This window comes from Echiichthys vipera, assembly GCF_963691815.1.
Source record: "Echiichthys vipera genome assembly, chromosome: 4".
Lineage (NCBI taxonomy): Eukaryota > Metazoa > Chordata > Actinopteri > Perciformes > Trachinidae > Echiichthys > Echiichthys vipera.
In genome coordinates this window covers 8,381,444-8,405,792 of record NC_139829.1, presented here as the reverse complement: position 1 = coordinate 8,405,792, position 24,349 = coordinate 8,381,444, and the positions used below count along the sequence as shown (strand labels likewise).

Sequence of the window (24,349 nt, the reverse complement as noted above, 5' to 3'; positions counted from 1 at the left end):
GAGCACCAGTTATTCCCACAAACCTTAATGTGTTTGGAGAAAGGCAGTTTTAATAGATGAATAAATTGCTCTGGATGCTTTAGGAGAAAGGAGTTGCGGTGCTCATTAAGCTGGAGAGTAGATTTTACCCTGTTGGCATGTGTTACAGACAGATAGTATATAGTATATTGTAATAAATGAACAAAGACTTTTATATCAGTAAATTGTTTCCTATTATTATTTTCCTTCTTCCATATATTATTCTTTAATGATACAGTTACAGTATGTGTATATTTTTTATAGTATGGTACTGAGGGCTTCATGGCTCCAAAACATCCCTCCTATCTTACAAATTGTAGCCAAATATACAGATGTATATTGTACTCTTTTCTTCACAATATTTTAACTTTGACTGTTAACATAATCGCATTTCAAAAACATTTTTTGACAAGGACTCCTTAAAATTGGTAAAACAAGAAAACAAACGTATCAGTGCTCTCTGGTGGACAAACAATGTAATGTAGAAACTGGGATTTCTATGTTGCGATTTCTTGTTACTTATTTGGCAACATGTATGTTATCAACAAAGATGAGCACAAAACGACACAAGGAAGTGACGCATGCCAACAGGCAGGAACAAGGTTTATGGATCATGTAGTCTTAATTATGAAGTAAACATTTGATGATAATCAAACCAATTGCTATCATTTTATATTTAAATTCAAATGTGAGTATTATGAGATAGAACATGAAAAAGAAACACAGCAATCTTTATATTTGAAAAAGTCTTCCTGATAAATGACTCAAGAGTTAAATTAATTATTACATTGTTGGTGATTAATTTACTGCCAGGCAACTAATTAATAGTCAGGTTGTCATACCCTCCCACACCTACACACACACACACACCCACACACACACACACACACACACACACACACACACACACACACACACACACACACACACACACACACACACACACACACACACACACACACACACACACACACACACACACACACACACACACACACACACACACACACACACACACACACACACACACACACACACACACACACAGAGAGCCAACATGCTGAAAGATGATTTGTCAGGGGGAAATGAGGATTTCAGTGAGGGCAAAATGTCTGGACTGCTCAGTGTGCCCCTGCAATCTGATCTCCTGTCAACTGGCCTGACGCCCAGGTGAAGGATTCACCCTCAGCAGCACTTGGATATTAGGCTTTATTTTCACATGGTCGTGAAAATACAGTGAGGAACTAGTGAATGGCCTTGTGTCTGAGGAAGCTCTCAGAGAGCCGGAGAAAGGGGGAAAAAGCATCTATACTGTAGTAAGAGGTGATTTATATTTGTCACATATGCAGAGTGGGGGCTGTCTGAGTGTGAAGGAATCTAGTGAGCCGGCAGGAATGAAAAATATTCAAGGGAGGAAGAGACAAAAAAGCAAATGAGAATAGTTTGAAGTGTATAATCCTGCTTTAATTTGCCTGTGAATGTGAGCTAGCAGGGGAGGCAAGTTAGAGGTTTAATTCTTAACCGGGTTGTCATTTCTCAAAACTCCCTTGGTTGAGCTGCAATGCTTTGTACAACAACAATAACCTACTGTTATGCATGATTTAAATATCAACATTTCTCTATTGTCTCATTGATTTCTCACCGCTGTTCAAATCATGTCACTGACAGCAGCAGCTGCCTAGAAGCGTCCTGAGACCCCCCACTTTTACAATCTCTATTTAATGACAGTGAACATTTGAGAAGGCACAAGTCGAAGAGTGTGTCACAAATGTCTGTTACCAAACTGTAAATACTTTGGTTGACTTTAGCTTGTAATTCATTTGTTGATATTACTTTTTTAATTTTATTTTACACCAGGGTGCTGCCTGAGTTTTTTGGGTCTTGTCATAGCTCTAAAGCGAGTGAGTAAACTGAAGAAGTGCAGTGTGTGTAAATTGGCAATAGAAGACATGTTGGAGTGGGATGTTCTCACCACTGCCAAGCCGCTTAGTGCTGTAATTAATAAGCAAATCACTATTACAGCAGGCAAGTCACCGGTGCAGCTGAAGACAGCAGAGACAGATCTCAGTACTGTTTAGTGCTGATTTAATGTAAAATCTTCCTCTTTCCTCTTATTAGATTGACATATTGTGGCAAGGTCCAGAGGAATTCTATGCAGAACACATTTCAGTGGCTGTTAAGAAACTGATTTCAGAGGTAATTACTTCTTATACTGTAGTTTGGTTCCTGTTGAATTGTGGTTAGTCTGAGCGGAGGAAAATAAATGACTTAAGCTGATCTGTGAATGCAAAGAAGGGCGCCGCTAAACATGAGCATGTGTTCTCAGAAAACCTCGCCTGGATGAAAAAAGTTTTTGCAAGGTGCCTGTTTGCTTGACTCTCTCTTCATGCTTTTGTGTGGAGTTGAACGTACTACGCCTCCACCACCACCACCACCACCAGCCTCTCTTTGAATGCAGATACTGTACTCCGTTGTGAAAGAAGTAATTTCTCCTTTTAAGGCCTCAGGATTCCTTTGATTTCCAGAAGAAAAAGCTCCACAAAAGCTTCCAGAAGTCTGCGTCAAACCAAGGATGTCGGTGAAAGATTATTTCTGTTTGACCATCTGTTTCCAGGTGAAGCAGACGGAGAGGTTTATGTCTGCCAAGTGTCTGCACCAGAAGGAATATTGGAACATTTTGTCACTTTGCTGGCTGTTGTAAGAGATGGCACTGTGATATTGAGGATTGTAACTTCAGGACACAAAAGTGACAAGTGGATGAAATCCCAGGCAAAGTGAGCCTATGAGGGAGAACGAATGGCACGTTCTGCAGGAGGGATGAACACTCACTTCTCTTTCTGAGGCGTGTCTCCTCCAGCTGCTCTGTTGGAGCTTCCCAGCTGGTCATTAGTAGAATGGTTGTTTCAGTTTGCTCAGTGTGTTAGTTAGACCCTAATGCCATGCTCACGTCATGTACGATTTATTATAAATACCCGAATCAGGCTTCAAGTCATACCCTGTGTACCATCCCTTTTTCTCAATGTACCAATCATAGCTAATAAACTCACAAAAGCTCAAACGACCTTGGTCACCTTTCCTTTCTAGTGCTCTAATTCAGACAGTCAGAGTGCCTACATAAACATTGTGCATTGCAATTATAAAGATCTGGTTAAAAAGATGTGCCTTGGGAATATAACAGCGAGTGACTTAAAGTGAAATTCCGGCGTAAAATCATCCCAGGGCTTTTTCAGCAAATTCACTTATCAAATAAGCAATCGAGACCATTTGTGTCATGTAACAACTATCAACGGAGATATCCCGGACAGTCACTAACAGCCAAACGCAGCTAACATTGATAAGCTCGGGGCAGTAAGGTGACTCTTCTCATATACATATATATATATATATATATATATATAACTATGTATAACAATTTACGCCAGAATTTTACTTTAACATTACTGCAATAAAAGCCTTAACGGTGGAAAACAAGCAAAAACACACATAAGGGCTGCTTTCAAACACCAGAGAGTGGGCTGAACTATAGTAGATTGCCTTACCATTTAGCAGGCCCGTTGTTTCAATAGTGGTTATCTCACCTCTCCTCTGAGGCCCCACCAGGGTTGGTCTTAGCAGCAAGCCCCGTTGTTTTTCTTCAGTTTAGGTTGTCGTATTAACATGAGTTTTCAGACCCTTTGCTATGGCATCGCAAATTGTAGTCAGGTGCATCTCGTTTGCTTGAATTATCCTTGAGATGTGTTTGGAACACGATTGGAGTCCACCTGTGGCAAAATTTGAATTGACATATTGTTAATATAACAGGCTGCAGGTAGTCTGCCATGGGAGGCCTGATATTGTGCGTCAGTTGCTAATGTCTGTAGCCATTTCTTTGGCACTTGCCAGCTGTTTTCTGTTCTGTTTGTTTTGGTTTGTGCCTTGATGAACCTCAGCTCCATTGACTTAATCACAACGTCCACAGCAGCTGTGTTTGGCTGTTAATTCTTGTTATAGTTTGGGCAGATAAAAGCTGTTTACGTGACAATGCTGAGCTCTGATGTTGGTGAACTCTCGTGGGTTCACAGTGTGAGCGTGAACTAATTCAGTGTTGTGTCAACTGAGCTATATTTAATGAATATCTACTGTTCTGCTGTGCTGTGTTGAACAAAAAAATGAAGCCTTAGGAGAAGTTAATTTTCCTATTTATTTATTTATTAGTATTCTAATTTGAGTTCATCATTAAATTCTCTTTTAAACATAAAAACACATCTGCACTCTTCTTTCCCTCCTTCAAACCTGATTGAGCTTGAAATACTCGGAAAAAAATAAATAAATCACCATCTGATTTCTATTGTCGGGGCGTGAGGCGTGTGTTTTGAATTGCAGTATGTGGATGTGGGAAGTGTGTTTAGTGATAGCAATAGCAATTACCCTGTGGTGATTTGAAAACATTAAAGGTTATTATCAGGTGCTTGCTTAGTGAGGATGTTTCCTCTAATGTGTCATTAACACAAATCATTGAAGCTGTCAGAGGGGAGTGAGAATGCTCCCCTCAGGAGTGTGTGTGTGTGTGTGTGTGTGTGTGTCTTTGTGTATCTGTGTGTGTCTTTGTGTGTCTGTGTGCGGTGCATTAACTACTCAGAACTTTAACTTAAATAAAAGTAGAATAACACAGAATAAAAATACTAAAACATACTGCACAAGTAAAAGTTCTGAATTCAAAATGTTACTTAAGTAAAAGTGTTATTTAAAAATATATATAAGAAGAATATAATATAAAAAATATAATATTTAAAATGTACTCAAAGTATCAAAAGTAAAAGTGCTCATTATTCAGACTAATTTTACAGTTTTGTATTAATAAAGAATATTATATGATTCTGTTTATCACTGAAAAATTAATCTAAGAGCATTTTAATGTTGCAGTTCATCAATGTGGGGACAATTATGCCAATACTAACGGGTAGATAGGTATGATACTGCATCATATCATATGAGCTCATATTTTTATATAAAAGTACCTAGTAAGTATAAATGAATATATTTTCTCTTAAATGTAATGGAGTAGAAGGATGAAGTGGTCAAAAATGTTAATATGCCTGGTACAGGTACTAGTACTGTACTGTACTTTCTTTCTATTTATAATTTTGACATACTTTTACTTAAGTAATGTAAATTATTATATTCTACCTAGGACTGGGAGATAATTCTGCACTAAAGTTCTTAATAAAATTAGTAAATACTCAGTACTTGTGACTGTCAGTCAAGTATATAATTCACACATTATAAAAAAGACATGCTTTACCGTGTGGTTTCATATAGACTACTCCTTTATTGGATTACCAGAGAACATGTTATATCATGATATATATCATTATCGAGATATGAAAGAACACGTTCTGAATATAAAAACAGACGCCTCCTCTCTCTTCATTGTCATCAGCGATGTCACTTATCCTTAAATGAAGCTGATCCCGTGCTCCGTCTGATATTTCTGCCCTTGAACCGGCACACTGGGAAGATATTATCCACATTGCGTCTTCACGTCTCCAGACGTATGAACCCTGAATGCATCTGATGAGTTCTTTCCATCTGAAACCTGGGGATAATTAGCGACTCTGGCCCGAGCCAAGGATCTGGAAGGAGGGTGGAAAAGATCCTTGGAAGCATTGACCAATATTTTGAATCAAGAAACGCTGTGTTGTGTTCTCTTCTGACTCTCGCTGTGATTCATCCAGTCGCTTTCCAACAGTCACATGGCAGCTGGAAGGGGCTCATGAGCACCTCTGTCTTCTTTCCATCCAGTCTGCCTGCTGGTTGGAGCCAAATACCCCAAATTCTTGTTGCTTGTTGTGATACTACCTCTACTGTGTCCTTTACAGAGAAATATTAATCCCTACACAGAGAAGACACAAAAATGTCTTTGCATTTCCCATCCCCCAGTATTGCAACACTTAAGTTTTCACAGCTTGATTTGAATGTCTTTATATTGTGTAAGAATCTGAGAGCTGCAACAACACTGCCAATGTGTCTGGAAATTACACCATGCACATCAAAGAAATAGTCCTTAACTGGTGTTGTTGTTGTTGTTGTTGTGGTTCTTGTTGTTGTTGTTGTTGTGGTTGTTGTTGTGATAGCTGTTTCTTGTTTTTTATGTTTAATGACAGGAAATGTGGGGTTTGTACTACTCAAATGTGTTTTTACTTTTTGTACTTTTATACCCATCTTTGGTTTTCTGTGCCCAGATTTAATTTAAATATAAATATATATATATATATATTTGTTTCTAATTCAAATCCGTGTTAGTGCCGGTAAATTTTATATGAAAATTTAATCTTGGAGGGAGATTCATTTGCTAAAAATATATTTTGTTGTTGTAATTACTTGTAGATGTTTATGTTATCGTCACCAAATGGAATCATCTTCTTATTTCTAGTGCCAATGCAGTGTTTCTTAAAACATATACTTCATGATTTATTAATTGATCTTCAGGACAATTACACACATCACAGCAACTTTACGGTAGTGATAGAACAATGAATCTGTCAGCTGCCGATTAACAAAAAATGTGTGGCTGCTGCAGAACCAAGTAAGTGCTCCCCTTTGTTATGTATTATTGTTGCTAAACTAGCTTACAGAGCTCAGAAAACTATTATACTCCCAACAATTTATCATGTGGGATGGTGGTGGGACAGTAAACAAGTGTGAAGCCTATCATGAAGTGTTTAATTAAGAAATAACAACATGATATTGACATTACATATCGGCGCCCTGCTCACTAAATACCAGTACCTTTCATTGAAAAACCCATATCAGCCGACCATTACTTATAATAATATATAACATTTATTGTATATAGCGCTTTTCAAGAAGCCAAAGATGCTTAAAATGATAGAGATACCCAATGTTCTTGTGAAACAACAATATTTGTATTAAAGATAGAAATACAATATTGTCATAAAGTACCATGTCTCATATATCATATTCCAGTGGGTAGTAGCACATGAACTAATACTCCACAACGTTGTTTGCTCTGTAGTTTTCAAGTTATTCTGCCAGCTCAAATGAAAACATCACAAACATCCATAGCAGAGGTAAAAATAGGCTCCATTCACAATCTTACATCATTAACCTCTTAGTCATTTTTCTGTATTTTGGCTTCCTGTATTTTATCAGTGGTGTTGGGTGGGGACGGAGTGGAAACAGTTTGTCACTTGACCTTTCAACGATGACATTGGGTTGTTTGTTCTTTGAGAGAAAGAGAGAAAAAAACGGATGCAGGTCACGAAAATATATTGAACTCCCTGAAAGGAAATACAGTGAGCATTTCTTCCTAAAAGGCAGTTCGCTCTCCACCATGAATGAAGCCTAAGTTTGGCTGCATGTTGTAACTGAGCGACCCCAACAAGGCCTGCTGTTGTCTGCTTCAACACTCTCTCTCTCTCTGCCTCTTAACCCACACACAAACACACTTCACACTAGTCTGATAGTCTGTTAGAGCAGCACAACAAACACAACAACAGATAAGCACGTTTGCAACAAAAATAGTATTTATGTTGCCAGCAAGTACAAGTTAAAGTGGATTTCTTTCTAGAAGTGAAATGAGATGTTTGATATATGCAGTCAGGACATGGTTAGTATAGTTTTCTTGTTTTTTTTAACCGTACATGATTTAGGCATGTTACTTATGAACTGTTTAACCAACAATAAGAATTTTGTGAGATTCATGTTATCAGTTAAACAGTTAAATCATTGTTTAAAAAATAGTAAATGCAACTCATGTGGGTGACACATGCAACTATACATCCCTTTTATTGGAGGAGCTTATTGGACTAGCAAATTGCATTTTAACGGTTGTGCATCTTTCAAGATTCAAGATGGTTTATTAGTCATATGCACAACAATTTCAGCAGCAGTCGTTGGCAATGGAATTCTTAATTCTCAGGCTCCTTAAACAATGCAGCATAAAAAGAACAAGTTTAAGAGACACACAAGTAAAGAGAGCAACCTGAGAAATAAAATAAATGAACGCAAAAGTAGTTACGTTTTTCTGGCATGTTCCATGTTGCTCCGTAGCTCTCCACTGTGAGTGCCGTCCTTGCAGGTGAATGCAGCAGAGACAGGCACTCCGGGGAAAGTGGCTGCATGTGACCAGGACAATGCACGCAACATCATGGCCTGTGCAAGTCTGCAGCTGCCCTCTGAAAGCATGTCCAAGCCTCCAGGGGCCTGTTTCACAAAGCAGGTTTAGTGAAAACTCTGAGTCTGTTAACCCTGAAATGAGGGAAACTCTGAGTTTTCCGTTTCACAAAGGGAGGTAACTCAAACCAGAGAGAGAGGGGTAACTCTAGCCTGTTTCACAAAGAGAGGTAACTTAACCTCTCGGTCAGTTACCATGGTAACATGCTCTCTGAAACTAACCTGGTCGGGACCAGGTTTTTCTCAGAAAACCTTGAGTTTCTCTCTGTCTCCGCCCTCTTTCAGCCACACACGGTGTTTCATTTCCTCATTCATTCAGTCAGCGGGCGAGTTTTGGCGAAGTATAGTTCTGCTATAGTTCCGTCTGTTTTTTCAGAAAATCACTGCAAACATCAGTCATTAGAAGTTATATTAGGTGGTGAATATTTACACTACCATGGTGTGTCATTTTGATAACGATCCCGTGAATGAAGGTGACGCATTTCGCAAAGAGAATTAAATATTCGTCGGGAGATGATTATCAGACGTCCTTAATATGCTGCAGCCATAATTACAAAATGAATGAAATGGATCTTTTGAGCAAGTTGAATGTATTTGACTCAGCGTTTCTAAATATAATTCCAGCTTTTCTTGCAATTCATAGTTTCAAAAGTGTGTGCTTTTAATTGGGTTACCAGTATATTAACTACTCCTATATTGCCTTCTGATCCAGAATATCACCTATAATGCGAGGGGGCTGAATACGGCACAACACCGTTTCATGTCACAGTCCATCTCACCCCTCCTTACATTTCCAACATTAACAACCAGTGATGCTCTCATATCACAGCAGATATTGTGTGTTGCGCTGCGTTTTTTTTGCAAATGGGAGTTTTTTATACAACATTGATATGTTGTATAAAAAACAGCCACTTACGGTAATATTTACTTTACGATGTAAAACCTGCTCAAAATGAGGCGTCACCATGAGACTGTGCAGAGGTTTTACCTGTTTGAAAAATGTTTTTATGTTTCATCTTAAGCTGCGCTTCTCCCCCGTGGGAATGCACTTAAATTAAATAAATTAATAGGCTCCCACTCATGCAGTTCCCCCTGTGATATTACTGTGATTGCAACTGGACTACATTTAAACTTATGCACTGACCCGAGCCGCAATGTCCTCCCGCACCGTCTCCCTCTCTTTTGCTGCAGCAGCGGTGTAAACCTGCTCAAACTCCCGTATGAGCGCATTAATGTTTCCATTTCCAGTTGTAGCGTAGCCCTTCGCTTCCCCGTTGCCATGGTGACTCGTCGAATCAGGGCTCCATTGATGCTGTCTTTTTTTACTTGTGGTGCACGCGCTTAACTCCAGGTCAAACTACTCTGAGTTGATCAACCTAACGCAAATCAGCTGTTCTGGAACCGAAAACTCAGAGTTTCCTATCTCAGAGTAGATCAACTCAGAGTTCCGGGTTAGACTCAGAGTTTTTTGAACCTGCTTTGTGAAACAGGCCCCTGCTGGCAAACTGGGGCTCAGTTGCCGTCTTGTCTGCAAATCATTAATGATCGGTTAATGAGGGACGGCTATCGGTGAGAAAAAAAGTCAAATTTTAAACATCAATTTGTGATTGTACTCCACAAACAACATAAGTAAAGTTCTGTGAAGTGTCTCAGGCTGCTGTGTGGGCTGCCAGAGACAGTGTGTGTGCACAGGTTTTAATTTGGATACTCTCTTTTTGAGGCTGTTCTCCAAACAAACATAATGCAGAAGTGCTCATTGTGTTTCACATCCAGGGAACCTTGAGGTGCTCTTGGAGTTTTTAAGACAGCTCCTGAAAAAATAATTCACTCCTTAGGCACTCTTGGACTAAACAAAGAGAATAGCTTTAGTTAACACAGAAACCCGCTTGGGTTTTAAACAATTGCAGCCTGTCTAAATACTGAGCTTCAGTGTACCTTTTTCCCTCTCTCTGCCTAGGAGGAGAACTATTTTTAATTCTATTACCTATTTTGATGTATTTTGAGGTGAGTCAAAGTCAAGTCGGTGCAATTCTCTGAATCTAAACATTCAATGTTAATGACTCAACATTTTCCCCTCAAAGCTGTTTATAGTATTTATTTGTTTAAGGTTAATAATTAGAGTAAAATAAATTATTTTTATTGGTTTAGGCTTTGGTTAGATCAGTTGTTCCCACCATTGATTGCTGACAACATCACTAAAAAGAAGTCAATAAGATGTTTCCCAGAGCCAAGAAAGGGCCTGCTTGTTGCTGTCTTAATTATGTTTAGTTCTTCTGAGACTTCACCAGGTCAAAACCTGATACTTTAAAGTTAAAAGGCAAGTCAGGTCTGTAGAGAGCCGAGCCTCACAGCTGTCAAGTCCTATCAAATCAAAGTCTGGCCAATAACACACAATAGTAATAGTACACTTTCTTAATACTTTACTTTAATGTCAATTAAACCAAACAAACTCAAGTGCATCTTGCATACATCGATGTAGGGCTGCAACTAATGTTTATTTTTGTCACTGGTTAAACTGCCAATTAATTTGAATTCATTGATTGAGTCGTCCTATGTTCTAGAAAATGTCTGAGATACTGAAAAAAGTCAATTTGAAAGAGTCCATGGTGTCATCTCCAAGTGTCTTGTTTTATCCAACCTGATTAACAATTGATAGGCTGAGAGGCTGGGATCAGTAAATATTTTACCTTTTTGATAAAAAACCAACAAAAATGACATTAATAATAAGTTGATAATTTAAATTGTTGCCAATTAATTTTCTGTTGATTGATAGATCGAACAATCGGCTCTGCACTAGAGTCATTTTTTGAGAGAATGTCAGAATTCTCTTATTTCAGCTTCTCAAATATGGATATTTTCTGGTTTCTTTCCTCTCTGTGACAATAAAGTGAATAATATTTGAGTAGTGGAAAAAACAAGATATTTGAGGACATCATCTTGGGCTTTGGGAAACAATCAACTTTTTTCACCATTTTCTGACATTTTATAGACCAAACAATTAATCAATCAATCAATCAAGGAAATTATTGACAGGTGAATCAGTAATGAAAATAATCTGCAGCCCTACTCATTGTTTAATGTTGCTTCAACATAAAAGTTTTGCCTAAATGTAAGGAACATTGACTTAAGACTAAAACATAATATAAAAATTCCAAAGGTACAGAAACAGAAAGTAAACTGAAGAATAATGTGTAGCACTTCCTGTTAGCTGTCATCAGTACTGTCACATGAATCACCTGTTATTGTCTGTAATTAGGGAAGGCATGAGTGATCGATTCCCTGAGTAGTCCTCGTTTCAAATCAAGTCCATTGGTGAACAATGGCACACAAGTTTTTTGTGTGCAGGCGTGTGTGTGACCCGAGACACAAACACCTTCGACTTTTGGAACCGGCTCTTCACCTCAGCATCTGAGAGAAGTTGTGTGACCTACATGACATGGTTACTGTGCAAGGCCCAGATGATATGGAGGGGGAAGCAGTGACATTTGGGGCTACAGCGACATTAGCGCAGAGGCACGGGTTTCAGTGAGCCATGCATTGGTCCTCAGAAAAATCCTCTGGAGTGGTGGAAGTCCAACAGGCAACATTTAATTACGTTTGTGTAAGGTGTGGTTGTGAAAAATAAATCCTTAAAGGGTAACTGTCACTGTTTTGATTGAGAATAAGCATTAGGTGTTTGGTAGGCTGTATTACTGTGCATCATAATTCCTTCAAAAAAATAGATTTGGAATAACGAGTTCTCGATTGGTCCTCGAGGAATTGATACGACCCTTCGATCTTGGAATTAACTACTTGTGCCCATCCCTATTTGTAATTGTTGTTTGAGGATCATTGGTGTGAACATGCAGCATTTAATCCTTAGTCATTTTAATGAGATATACATTGATCTAATCCGCTGATGTAACTTGGATCTTTCTCATCGACCTGATATGGAAATGGGAGAGTCTGTTTAAACTTACTCTCGCCCTTTCCAGATCACAGATCTTCTTGCCGGTGAGGGAAACATTAAATGCCAACCAATAAAAATCAAAGGTTTTCATCAATATGTTCTGAGCAAGTATTATACAAATACATTACTAAAATCACTACTAAAATGATTATACTGTATGTATTAGCTGACTGACTGACTGACTGTTAATCTTTTTAAATATCCGTATCAGAGATGTCTCTCAGTATGTCATATCAAAATCGATGTAGAATTCAGAAAGATACCCCGTGCACCACAGGGCTTCTCTTCTGGGTACCAGCTCACTGTGATGATGTGATATTTTTCTTTGCCAAAAGGTTTTTGCTCCACATGAAACTCAATTTGTAGATGTGTGTGATGTCTCTATGACCATCAGCATCCTTGAGTTTATTTTTCAGCTCTCAGGCATGCAAAATTTCTCCTTCCAAACCAAGCACATTGGCAATTTGTCAGATGCCACCTTGGTCTGTTTTGTTCCAGTATAAACATGATGTCAAATTACTTTTAAATGTTATCAGTTGTGCTTGCTGACCACTAACTCCTGTGGATACTTTCACACTAAAATGAGATTTGTCTTTCCAAACTGGCAAGACTCCAAAGACTTTGTTCCAGCAGGACCCTAGAGCAGCTGCAGAAAAAACACGGAGTTTGATGTTGACTCTTCATGCATGTGGTTAGATTGAAATGAGGGACTACAATTTAATTTTAATGGGTTCTCATTTATGTTTTCCTTCCCCCCTAGCTTTGGATAGGATTGTAGTTCCATGCTGGAGACTCAGATAAACAGTCTGATGCAAAACTAAGGGACAATAATCTGCATTAAATGGTGAAATACAAAGTCTGGCACTGCGTGTTGCAAGTTTAACATGAGGATGTTCTTGTTGTCTTGTGTACACTCTTTCTGGCCTACTATATGTGAGGACTGCTTTCACTTATCCATTGCCTTAGGACTTCATTCTTTATTGCCCATGCTGTCCTCCTTTTGCAAGGTCAGTTTGCCTTAAAGCACTTGTAGTATAAAAGACAACTTTATTGAAAGCCAACACTTTTCAGCTCATGGCCTCCATCAGAGTCATTGGACATTGGATGACCCAGATGAAGGCAACAAGTTCAGGTTGTATTTGATGTATGGTGGTGACAAAGGTCAACATTGTTACATAGCCACGAATAAAAATCACCCTTCCTGAATCTTCTCACGCAATGCATCAATAACTAGCAGATGTGTGCCTTCAGTGCTGACATTTGATCGAATTTAAAGTTCTAAATTGCTAACTATCTTGCCTGGCATCTAACAGCTATTATGGCTAGTTTGAACACTAAAGGTGATAGGTATCTGTCCAGCTTGTTGTGTTTTTGTTAGTTAAAAAAGTATTTATTGATTGTATTGGGATCAGAACTGTAAACTCAAACAACATTGACATACCAGCCATAAAAGTTGTTATGGTAAATGGGTATGCAAAAAGAGGCGAAGGCTTTGAACTCCTTCAAAGGAATAACAACAAGTCATTGGTTCAGATATGTGGATGACACATGGGTGAAAATCAAATCCAAAGAGGTGCAAACTTTTACCAAACATATAAACTCTGTGGACAGAAACATCAAGTTCACCAGAGAAGAAGTCATGGACAACAGCTTGCCTTTCTTAGTGACATCCATATGGAGATGGACAGGAGCCTCCACATTGAGATATACAGAAAACCCACTCACACAGACCAATATTTACTGTTTTATTCCCCATGAACACAAGCTTGGGGTTATCAGAACCCTGCAACATAGAGCTGATAACGTACCGACCAGCTCACAGGCCCAAGGGGAAGAACGCAAGCACCTGAGAGGCGCCCTCACAACTTGCAGTTACCTCAGCTGGACCCTTGTGAAAACGGCGGCTGCTTCCAGAAAGAAAACCAAAAGAGAAGGAAAAAGAAAACAATAGAAACAACATAGTCGTCCCGTATGTGGCTGGGGTATCAGAGAAACTCAGGACGAACAAACACTGCATCCCTATGTTTTTCAAACCCGGTAACACACTCAGACAGAGACTAGTACATCCCAAGGACAGAACAACACACTCCCACAAAAGCAATCTGGTTTATGCTGTTCAATGCAACGAGGGATGCAAAGAGCTCCACAGTGTAAAAAAACAAAACACAGGAGAGTTAACTCCTCAGGCCTGGACTCTGCTGTCTATTTACACCTCAAGGAGAAAGCCCACTCCTTTGATGACAACAATGTCCACATCCTGGACACAGAGGACAGATGGTTTGAAAGAGGAGTAAAAGAAGCCATCTATGCCAAAGTAGAGAAACCATCGCTAAACAGAGGAGGAGGTCGGAGACACCACCAATCTCCAATTTACAATGCGGCCCTTTCATCCCTTCCCAGGAGATTCAACAATCTAACCTCAAAGAACAAATGTTCACAAATGGCCTCCTGTGGCTCCAAAGGCTGTCGTTAAGACTCAATAGAGCTCTAACAAAGTCGAAACCTACATCCCACCAATAACTGTAAATCTAACGATGGTCGTTGGCACTTGGAGCACAAAGGGTTCCAGTGACATCATCGGCCTTGTGAGAGTTTACTTACCTGGATCTCCACACCAGATAGTTGGTCCAGTCCCAGCCTGGTCAGATGAGAGGTGAAACGTCTTCCTAGACAAATAACCAAGTCCAGTTGTTTTTGACTGAAATTGCTTTGGGGGTATGCAAATAGTCTAATAATAATAATAATAATAATAATAATAATAATAATAATAATAATGCCTATTTACAGACAGCAGACACAGAGCAACATTAGCAATCCTTTAGAGAAGTGCTTTTGACAACTTGTTAAATGTGAATCCAAAATACACTAAACTTTTAGCTCTGTTTTTTTTTAACATATCTGGAGGGAAATATCTAGTAGCAGTGAGTGCTGTAAAACCCCACAATTGAGGTATGTGATGAAACTCCAAAGAGGTATGAGGAATATTGCAGCTGGTAGTTCTCTGTGGGCTTTTCAGTATGCCTTTCACATTAGCATGCAGCCTGGTGGTAAAAAAAAAGATGCTGCAATAAATATTACATCCTGCTCCTCTTTCTTGTTTGGGTTTTGTGTAGTAATTTTTTAAATTTTTATTTTATTTTTAAGTGTTATTTATGACACTGTTACAAACACAAACGCGTGGAATTAAGATACGCTTTGTGTCTGTATTGTGCCGCAAACCTTTATACTTTGATTACAAATCAGTAACACATTACAGTTGATTTCCATTTACCTGGTAAGGTGCAGCTTTCTTCATGGTTAATGTGAGTAAAATCATTTCTTTTCAATCAACATTTCTATCATAAATGATTCTTTACTGTTCCAGTATTTGAAAGATTCTGATTTTATTTTCTGAGGTAAAGCAGGCTAGAGTAAGAAATCATTAGTAATGCTTTAATATAAGGCCCAGTGGGAGCAGGAGTGTTGGCTTCAATTTTATGCTTAAAACTCCCTACGAGCCTGTTAATAGGGTTTCTGAAGCTCCAGGTGGGCCACAGAGAATGCACGTAGACACAAATGCACCTTTTAAAATCTCCTACACACTTGAACACAGAGCCACAAACCTGCATGGCGTCTCTCCACCATGTGAAACGCCTCGGCCAGCATCTTTTCTCCTGTTGCGGTGCGCAGCTGGCAATTAGGTTGCTGTTGTTGCTGCTGTCTCCGCTCATTTTCAACTCTGTGGAGACGGAGGGAAGAAAAGGGCTAAACAATATTGCCTCGGTCATAAAATCCAGTGTAATTATCCCAGGTTTTATGTGCCCTATGAATTCAAAAATCCCCTTACATGACAGGAAGTAAATTGCGGCCTTTAGAACACCTTGGCAGCTGAGGTAGCGGGTCGTACTGTATTCGGAAGATCGGTGATTCAATCCCCGGCTGTGTTGACACAATACATCCAGTATTAGTGTCGGCTGTGTGAATGTGGTTTGAAGGATTAGATTAAATTAGATGATGGGCAGGTAGCCTTTGCCATCAGTGTGTGAATGCGACATGTGTAGTAACAGCACCTTGAGTGGTGAAAACATTTACCATTTCTTTGTCCTGGAAGCACCATAGTGCCATAATGATAAAGCAAGACCTACTTATGGTGAAATTCTTTTACACCTGATATCAGCCCTTGTTCCCTGACTCATACCAAACGCCATATTTAAGCCTAGAATGAAATTGTGCAGCAACATAAAGCAAACATTTTTTCTGTAAAATGATACGTCATCCACGAAATATTTGTGGACTTTTTTTTAAATTATAGAGGACATTAGCCCGGACCATTTGCTGTTTCATGTATAGAAATAGGGCTAGTAAAGAAACTCATGAGCAGCAATATGCCCTGCCCTTCAAACAATCACCACACACTGCTTCAATGATAAAAACAAGGGAACCATATTGTCCCGGTGTTAAAGCTGACCAAGCAGACACGAATGTTAACTCCCAATGGTTAATTGATGGAGTGTGTTTTCATGGAGATTGTGTTTAAATTGGGTTTTTAAAATTGTTGAATGTATAAAAGGACAGGGAACATGATGTTGTTACAGCGGCAATGAAGCAACATGATACACTTGGAAGTTATCATGCAAACTAATGTCTGATACTTTGGACCAATCCAAACCATTACAGCTTCTTTTCTGGCAAGCACCATTGTGACCATCCAGTCGGCACCAATTTGGTAGTTTTCAGATGAAAAGATGCAGCGTTATGCAAGTAAAATGCCACGTTGGGCCAATAAACCTAGCAGCTCACTTGCTCGAACGACAGTAAACAATTCAGAGTTCAACGTTTTTACTTGCCCCTATACAAATTGTATTGTTTATCAGCAGTTTATAAATAATAACAACTAAAGCTTATTGTCATGTTTAATCTTTAAGTAAAGGAATCGGAACAAGGACACAATGTGTTATAAATTTAGTAAAGATAAGAAAAAGACAGTCAAATCAAGATTGCATCAAATGTGCTTTAAAATTAATTGTTTTCACTACTAGTTGTTGCCTGAGGCACCTGACATCTAATCAGATGCTTTGGGGACATGTTTTGTGTCCCGTTTCATTAACAGGACTACTTTGAGATTGCCACAGTAAGGTTGATGTTCTAACCTGCTCTCCTGGCACCTTTGATCCTGTCTTCAGTCGGTTTGATTACGCTCTGAGCCCATTTTCAGTTTGCATCTTACTGTGTGAAAATGGAGCTGTGTGGCTTGCACCTGCTTATGTGGCAGTATGAATCGCCTCCTTCTGCAAGAGCAGTGCATGATAAATGCCTGATTGTCTTTCTAGAGTTCATGACAGGGAGCAGTATTTCTACTGACTTCACTTGAATCTTCTTCAGATCTTTGAATCCCCTCCTGTGAGAGCCTCATCAGCTCGTCAGGCATAACCTGCAGTTTAAAGTGTCCTTTGAACATTTAAGTGAAAACAGACAAATTGTCAGCTCCCCTTTATTACCTTCCTAAGTTCCTTCCTATGTTTCTTAAAGAGAGTTGTCTTTTTCCTGGGAGTTTGTAACCGGCGGCAGACATAATTGCAAAGTGAAAGCGAGGCATCTATGGAACCAATATGAATGGTGACATTATTCTACATATACAGTCATTAAATTGTGCAATCAACATTAACTTCATAATGATAACTCAAAACAGAAAAGTAAATGAGTATGAGTAAATCTCATTCATATCCCCAGTCATTAAAAATGTCTGGTATTGTAGTTTCAACTGGGAAGCTTCTAATCATGTATGAACACAATACAACTGCAGAAGGAGCATCCAGCTCCCTCCCTCGCTCTGTTTGTCCCACTTTTTTAGTTTAACCTTTTACTAATTTTGCCACAGGAGACAAATTCCATTCAGGTCAAAGAGATTTCCTGCAGTTTCAATGTGCATTTCTGTATCACTTCATATGCAAGGTATAGTATGTAGGCCAATCCTGCAGCCCGCGCTACACAGCAGAAACAGATGTAGGATAAAGCTTGTATTTAAATGTTATATTGCTGCTTATTGTCGCTGTATACACTGGATAATTGTTAGGCACTTTTCCAAGATTAAAGCACATCCACTCCTCTATTATCATGATTAGAAATATATAGATGTACGTCCTCAGAGAAGCTTTGCACTTTATGGTAATGCATTATAATCTGAACAACAAATGCAAATCCCCTTATTTTTTCCATTCATGTCATTCTGGCAATAAATCTTTGTCATTTCTCTTAATGGGGTTGCGGGAGTGTGAGTGTCTGAAGGTGGGGTGTGGATATTAATGGTGTCCCAGCAGACACAGTAGATTTCCACTCTAGGCTGATGGCGGGTTGCCTGTCGCCTACCTCTGTGCCATTTTTAGTCTGCGGCGGCGGCCCTGGCTGGCCTCGTTGCCACCTTGCTGCACGGTGCCACGTGTGGGCAGGCGCTGGCTGGGGGCCTCTCCCATATCCGTGGCTGCTGCTGCACGGTGGGGCTCCCATGGGACTGGGCTGTGGGCCTGGGTGGGGCAAGGCGGAGGAGGAGGGAGGAAAGGGGGGGTTTGCCGCTGACTGAAGCACACTAGTGGTCTTAAGGAGCGCTGCTGAGGGGAAGTCCTGTGCGTTTGAAGTAGGGACCTTAGAAAGCCTGTTTACTCGGGGGTGGGGGGACTGGGGGGGGCTGGCCCACTGCACAAGAATGCCTGTGTCATGACGGGAGCAGCGGCGAGGAGGAATGCACTCCACAATCCCAACACTGTAGGAGCCGGGCCACAGCTGAGGTGGCTGCCATTTCTTCCTATTTATTTTAGCTCCCTCTCCACTCAATCACTGGCCCTGTCTGCGGCCCTAAGCATCCCTGGAAAAATGAAAAATGGCCTGGGCTTTTATTTATGGCTTGAGATTTCCAAGTATTTGCCAGCACAGAATCCTCACCCAATGTGGATGAAATATTGGAACTGTGAATTATTTTTTGCCTTAATAATTTATTTATTCAGGGGAAGTTCATAGTTCTCTCCCTTACCTTTCCGCAGGTACACACATTCATTCTAATGAGGTTTAAGTGGGATCATATAGTTCAGTCTTTTACATTAATTATACTCTGGGTGGTTTGCAAGATAATTTCAGATAACGCCCGAAAAACTGTACTGGGACACCTGAAAATGTCTTTACCTTCTTTCAAGAGTGTTGCACCGTGGTTATAAATAGATGCTTATATTCCTCTGGTTCTCCATATGATCTAAACTGGCTTGCAGACCAGAGAAGGTGTGTTCCATTAAACAGCACTGGAAGGAGATTTGTTTTGACTCGCACCGCTGCCAAACTCCGCAACTCGGCAGGACGAGAGTTAGCGAAATCTCTTTAATACACAAGCTACTTGTGAGTCCATGTGACCTTTGTTTACCGACCCTGGTTTGTTTGTAAATGGGCTGCTTGAACCTACATGAACCCATTTTTTTGTTTAAGGCCTGTAATGTCTCACTGGCAGGCTACAAGCAGAGGTTTATTAACTTTTTCAAATGACAGATAACCTCCCTCACCATATTAAGAATGAAGATGTGATCGTCACAAATACAAAAGGGGGCCCCTTCACACAAACGGCCAAGGAGTTTGAAAAATGATTTACCCTGGAAAAACTTTCTACCAACTGGGAACAATTTGCACCAAGCTGCAATGCAAACATATATCATTGCATTAGTCAAACATTTTAGCTGTCAGCCTATAGATATATAATGCTTACTGTATAATAATAAATAATAATAATAATAATAATCTAATCATAAATATGACCTTCATCAAGTGCTGATAATGTGTACACAAAGGGAAATACAAGGCTAAAAGCCTGCAAACACACATAGTTTTTTTTTTCGTGCTTATAAAAAAGCTAATAGAAAATTAGAGTCCTTCGCTTTTCTGATGGAAACATTAACACGATTCAAATGGCAGTGATTCGGTCAATTAAGAGTTTCAGTTTGTTAAACTGTATATTATAAGTTTGTCCATGAGTGCACTGAAGGTTTAGACTCTTCATTTAAATTGGAGCTGACATCAAATAAGATCAAAATGAACCAAATATAAAATTTAACAAAGAAAAAAAATGCAATTTCCACTGTGGGTGAGACCAAACAAAACAAACAGAGGTCGTAATTACAGCCTTACAGTTGGCCTGCAGCTCCGGCGAAGCAAAAACGATCTCTGATTCATTCACATGCCAAGATGCTCTCCATTAGGATTTCAACTTGCAACTGGCTGCTTTTATGACCAATGAAGCTGCTCATGAGCCCAAAGAATCAGCACTTTTTAGTCGTCAATGGAAAATGTAATCTCCACTGCATCCTACTGTAAAGGGAGAGTGTAAAATAAGCCATATATGTGGCCACTTAATCAGCACTCAGAGTCAGGATTATAGCAATAGGACAGATGAAGGATTTCATATCAGCAGTGACGGACTTATCCTTAAGAGTGTAAAGCTAAGCAGTATCAGAGTGGAGGTTAAGTACTGGTGTGCATTACATCAAAAAGGGACATATTAGCACTTTTTCATGGTCGGATTCAGTACCAAGATCAAGAATATCTTTATTAAGGGGGGAACCGAATACTGTCAAGTGTGATAAATCACTTCATTTCCATATCGAGTGGAGACAGAGACTTGAAGTCAGAACTAATTTCTCTGTTATTAAAACATCAAATGATCTGTAGATTGTCAAAAAAAATGCCTTGAAATAAGAACAGATTGTTTTTTTTCAATCTGTCACTGGCAATGAATCGCATCGCCTGTTTTTAAAAGCCAGGGTTTAAACGGGTGAGCTGCTTGTTACTACAGTGTCACAGAGCTGTTATCTTTGGAGATTTCCAACATCGTGAGCCATGGAGTCTTGAGGGTTTTCAGAGTTTATCTGCCAAAGCATTCCAAGGCTTCATTATCAATGGACGTTTTGTCAGAAACATCAGCTGTGTACATTAGTACGTCACAACTCGCTTGAAACACTTAATTTTTATTTTCTTCTTTCTCCTGTGTTTTGATCCCCGTACAGAACCAGAGTTGGATATACCTGGGACCCTTGACTCTGTAGCCCAGCAGGTCAATGAGACTGCCCAACGCCGCCGCCGCCGCCGCCGCAGAGATGCCGGGGAGGACGACTACAACATTGAAATCCTGCTGGGAGTTGATGACTCGGTGGTTCGCTTTCACGGAAAGGAGCATGTGCAGAATTACCTCCTCACTCTCATGAATATCGTAAGTCATTGAGACTTTTTTGTCACTAGTTTGAATACTCATATTGCCAGTGGCGTTTGGCCCATCGAGGGCACTAGGGCAAGTAACTAATTTTTGATTTAATTTAATGAGTAGCATATAATGTGTTTTCTGCAGTAACATTAACTAAATAGCAAGGCGAGGAAAGCTGGTCTTTCAAATTTACAGTGCTCGGACGAGATTTAGGGCGTTATGCAGAGCGCCCATCTCTTCTATCGTCTATGGGTAGAATACACGCGACCTCGGGGTGATTATCTTTATCACCCCTAATCTCTCCCCAAATCTCGCCCGTAGTGTTTTTGGTTGACAGCAAATACATGACCGCAAACCGAAAACAAGATTTGTGGTGGGAGAGACCAACACATCCAGCCGACCGGTGTTCTTAACAAATCTCTCAAACCGAATATGTTTAAGAGAAGATCACTATCAGATAAACTTGGACCGCATCAGCACGATGCTACAGTTGACCAGACATCCAGTGAGAGAGCAAAAGAATACGATCGCTTAAACAGAGGTTTGTAAAAACTTCACAGCTAACTTGCGTGTTGTGATGCTCAGGAACTATCCTTTCCTCCTTTTCTGAATCAAAGGAACAGATCGGGCCTGGTTAAATACTGATGCAAATGACCGAAAGCACCTTTCTGAAAAGAAAAAGAAAAACATAGAAACAAAAGGAGATCCCCATTGAAAATTCTAATTTCTATCAAAAAGAAAACAAAGTATGTTTTATTATGTTCAGGTCAGTAACACAATTCTGTCAATCATAATCTTAAAACTATGGGACACTATGAACTTTGTCTATGTACATTATATTGACACACAATCCCCCCCCCCCTCAGCTGCCACTGCCTATTGCAGTTTAATGCAATTTAAGCCTGAGCCTGACTTTATTAGGTGGTAGCCTGTATTGATATCAAAGTATAAGCTTGCACGGATAAATACTATGGAGATCCAGACAGCACTGTCTGGCATCTGTCCCCCTACCTTTTCTCCTTAAACATTTCTTTCATCAGTCTTTCTGAAAAAGATTATATCCGTATTTACATGATTAGACACCCATTATTTTGTTTATATAGAAAGAAATACAGCTCCCATGAAAGTACACCAGCACATCAGGACTGTAGTCAAGTCCAACCGAATCAAGTCCAAAACCAGGTCCAGTCGAGTCCAAGACGAATTCAAGACCAGGTCCAGTCAAGTCCAAGTCAAGACTGCACCTTCTTCTTCTTCTTAAAGACTGAGTCCAGTGCTGTTCAGTACCATAATAATAAGTAATATTGTCTTCCCAATGCTAATATAGTGATTATGGAGTTAGGATGGATCTATAAATGAGACTGATTTATCTTCTTACATCAAACTAAATAATACAGAGAATTTAGGCAACGTTCTGTACAACTGATCCTGAATCAGGCGTAAGGAACAACTCGACCAGTTTTCAATATCCGAGTGAAAGACAAGACTAAGTTCAACAGGGAACGAGACCAAGACAGGTGCAAAAAAGGACCTGAGACTGAGTCCGGACTCAAGTACTAACTTGATTTCTTCCATATCCATGATTTTCACCAACACTCGTCACATGTTTTTTATTGTATAGTTGTAATCACTGCTGTCTGAAACAGTTTCTTTCCTTAGGCCATGCCTGATTTAGTCACAGCCATTTTTCTTGCCCATGGACTATCATTTTGTATTTCTCAGTCTCCTTTATACAATAGTGTTGATTTTGCAACACATTTTTACTTTAAATACTCACATCTCTGTTTTTAGCAGCAGCTGTACAGTGTATGCTACTTGTTCTGCACTGAACAGCAAGCAATATATAATCAGTTAGAGGTTGTCGAGGGAAGCAGAACATTCAGCCTAATATTTCTCTCAGGAAGGGATAGAGTTTAGAACAGTGTGAGAAGGAGAGGAGGAGAGAACAATGCTCTCTTCACTGAGGTAGACAGAAACCTGTTCTTTTAACAATTAAGTAGCCAAAATGAAAAATGCATCAATCTTTATTTAAAGAGGAGGCAGGGAGTTTTTAGGTCGTGTTGGATTCAAGTTTTCAACATAAAACAGCATCTAAACTTCAGTTTCTCAATTCTCCGTTGTTTCTCCCCAAGTCTTCTGAGAACTGAGTCAGTATTTGTAATCACTCTGTTCCCAGGGCCAGAAATAATACAGAGGAGGTTACGCTACCCTCTAATCTGACATAACAAATACTGACTGTAACTGCTCATGATCTGAAAATATGAGCCGCCAGCGTTAACAACAGCCTTTCTCTTGTGGGTCTTGTGCTGTTGGTCGTTGTTATATCGATCTCGGAGGATCATAGACACCACACACAGCTGGGAGAAAGTCTAATGCATCCGTGTGGAATTTGCTCTGTTGTCCATGCCAGTACTAGCCCTTAAACACAAAGAACTTAGCAATTAAATTCCATGCAGGGGTTATCCCACCTTCTGTGTGCATCTGTCTTTGATGTAGTTGCACCTCAACAGGGTCGTTTAATCAAGATGCCTGGCTCTCTGTTGGCATTTGACCACGCTGTCAGATGGTCATTTGCCTCAGAAGGCAGATAGGAAGTGCAGTGTTACTCATCAAGTTCTCAAAGGGGCCACAAAAAAGCCTCTCCAGTGGTGCAGAAATTGGCCATATGTGCGACCATTTGCTGGCTGCAAGGCGAGGCCTGTAATGAGTCATTTTAATGCGGATGGAGAAGCCAACAGAATACTTTCACCCCACTGTTTTCAAGCTTTCTGGGGGAAGCTGCTGTTCCGTAGCAACAAGTCTGCTGATGATCAAAGCCTCCCTGAGGGACCAGGGATGGCTGGAAGATGATTGTGTGCCGCACATACATATATACACGCACAAATCCTGATGGGTGTCGGAAAATGTTTCTCCATACCGCTGATGACATTTTGTGTGGGAGAGGAATTATACTTAAAACATGAAAGCAGCTGACTGACGAAATCAAACAAACAAAGTTA

The 24,349-nt window shown here is 39.8% G+C and overlaps 1 protein-coding gene across 1 annotated transcript in view; it reads left to right on the top strand.

The window, feature by feature from the left end:
• Positions 1–24,349, top strand: part of adamts3 (ADAM metallopeptidase with thrombospondin type 1 motif, 3) — a gene marked incomplete at its 3' end in the record, with an annotated part of 147,069 nt that overhangs the window by 43,605 nt on the left and 79,115 nt on the right. Inside the window, exon 5 of the mRNA XM_083912903.1 lies at positions 21,157–21,359. Coding sequence (XP_083769029.1) covers positions 21,157–21,359 — 203 coding nt within the window. The remainder of the gene's footprint in view (positions 1–21,156; positions 21,360–24,349) is intronic.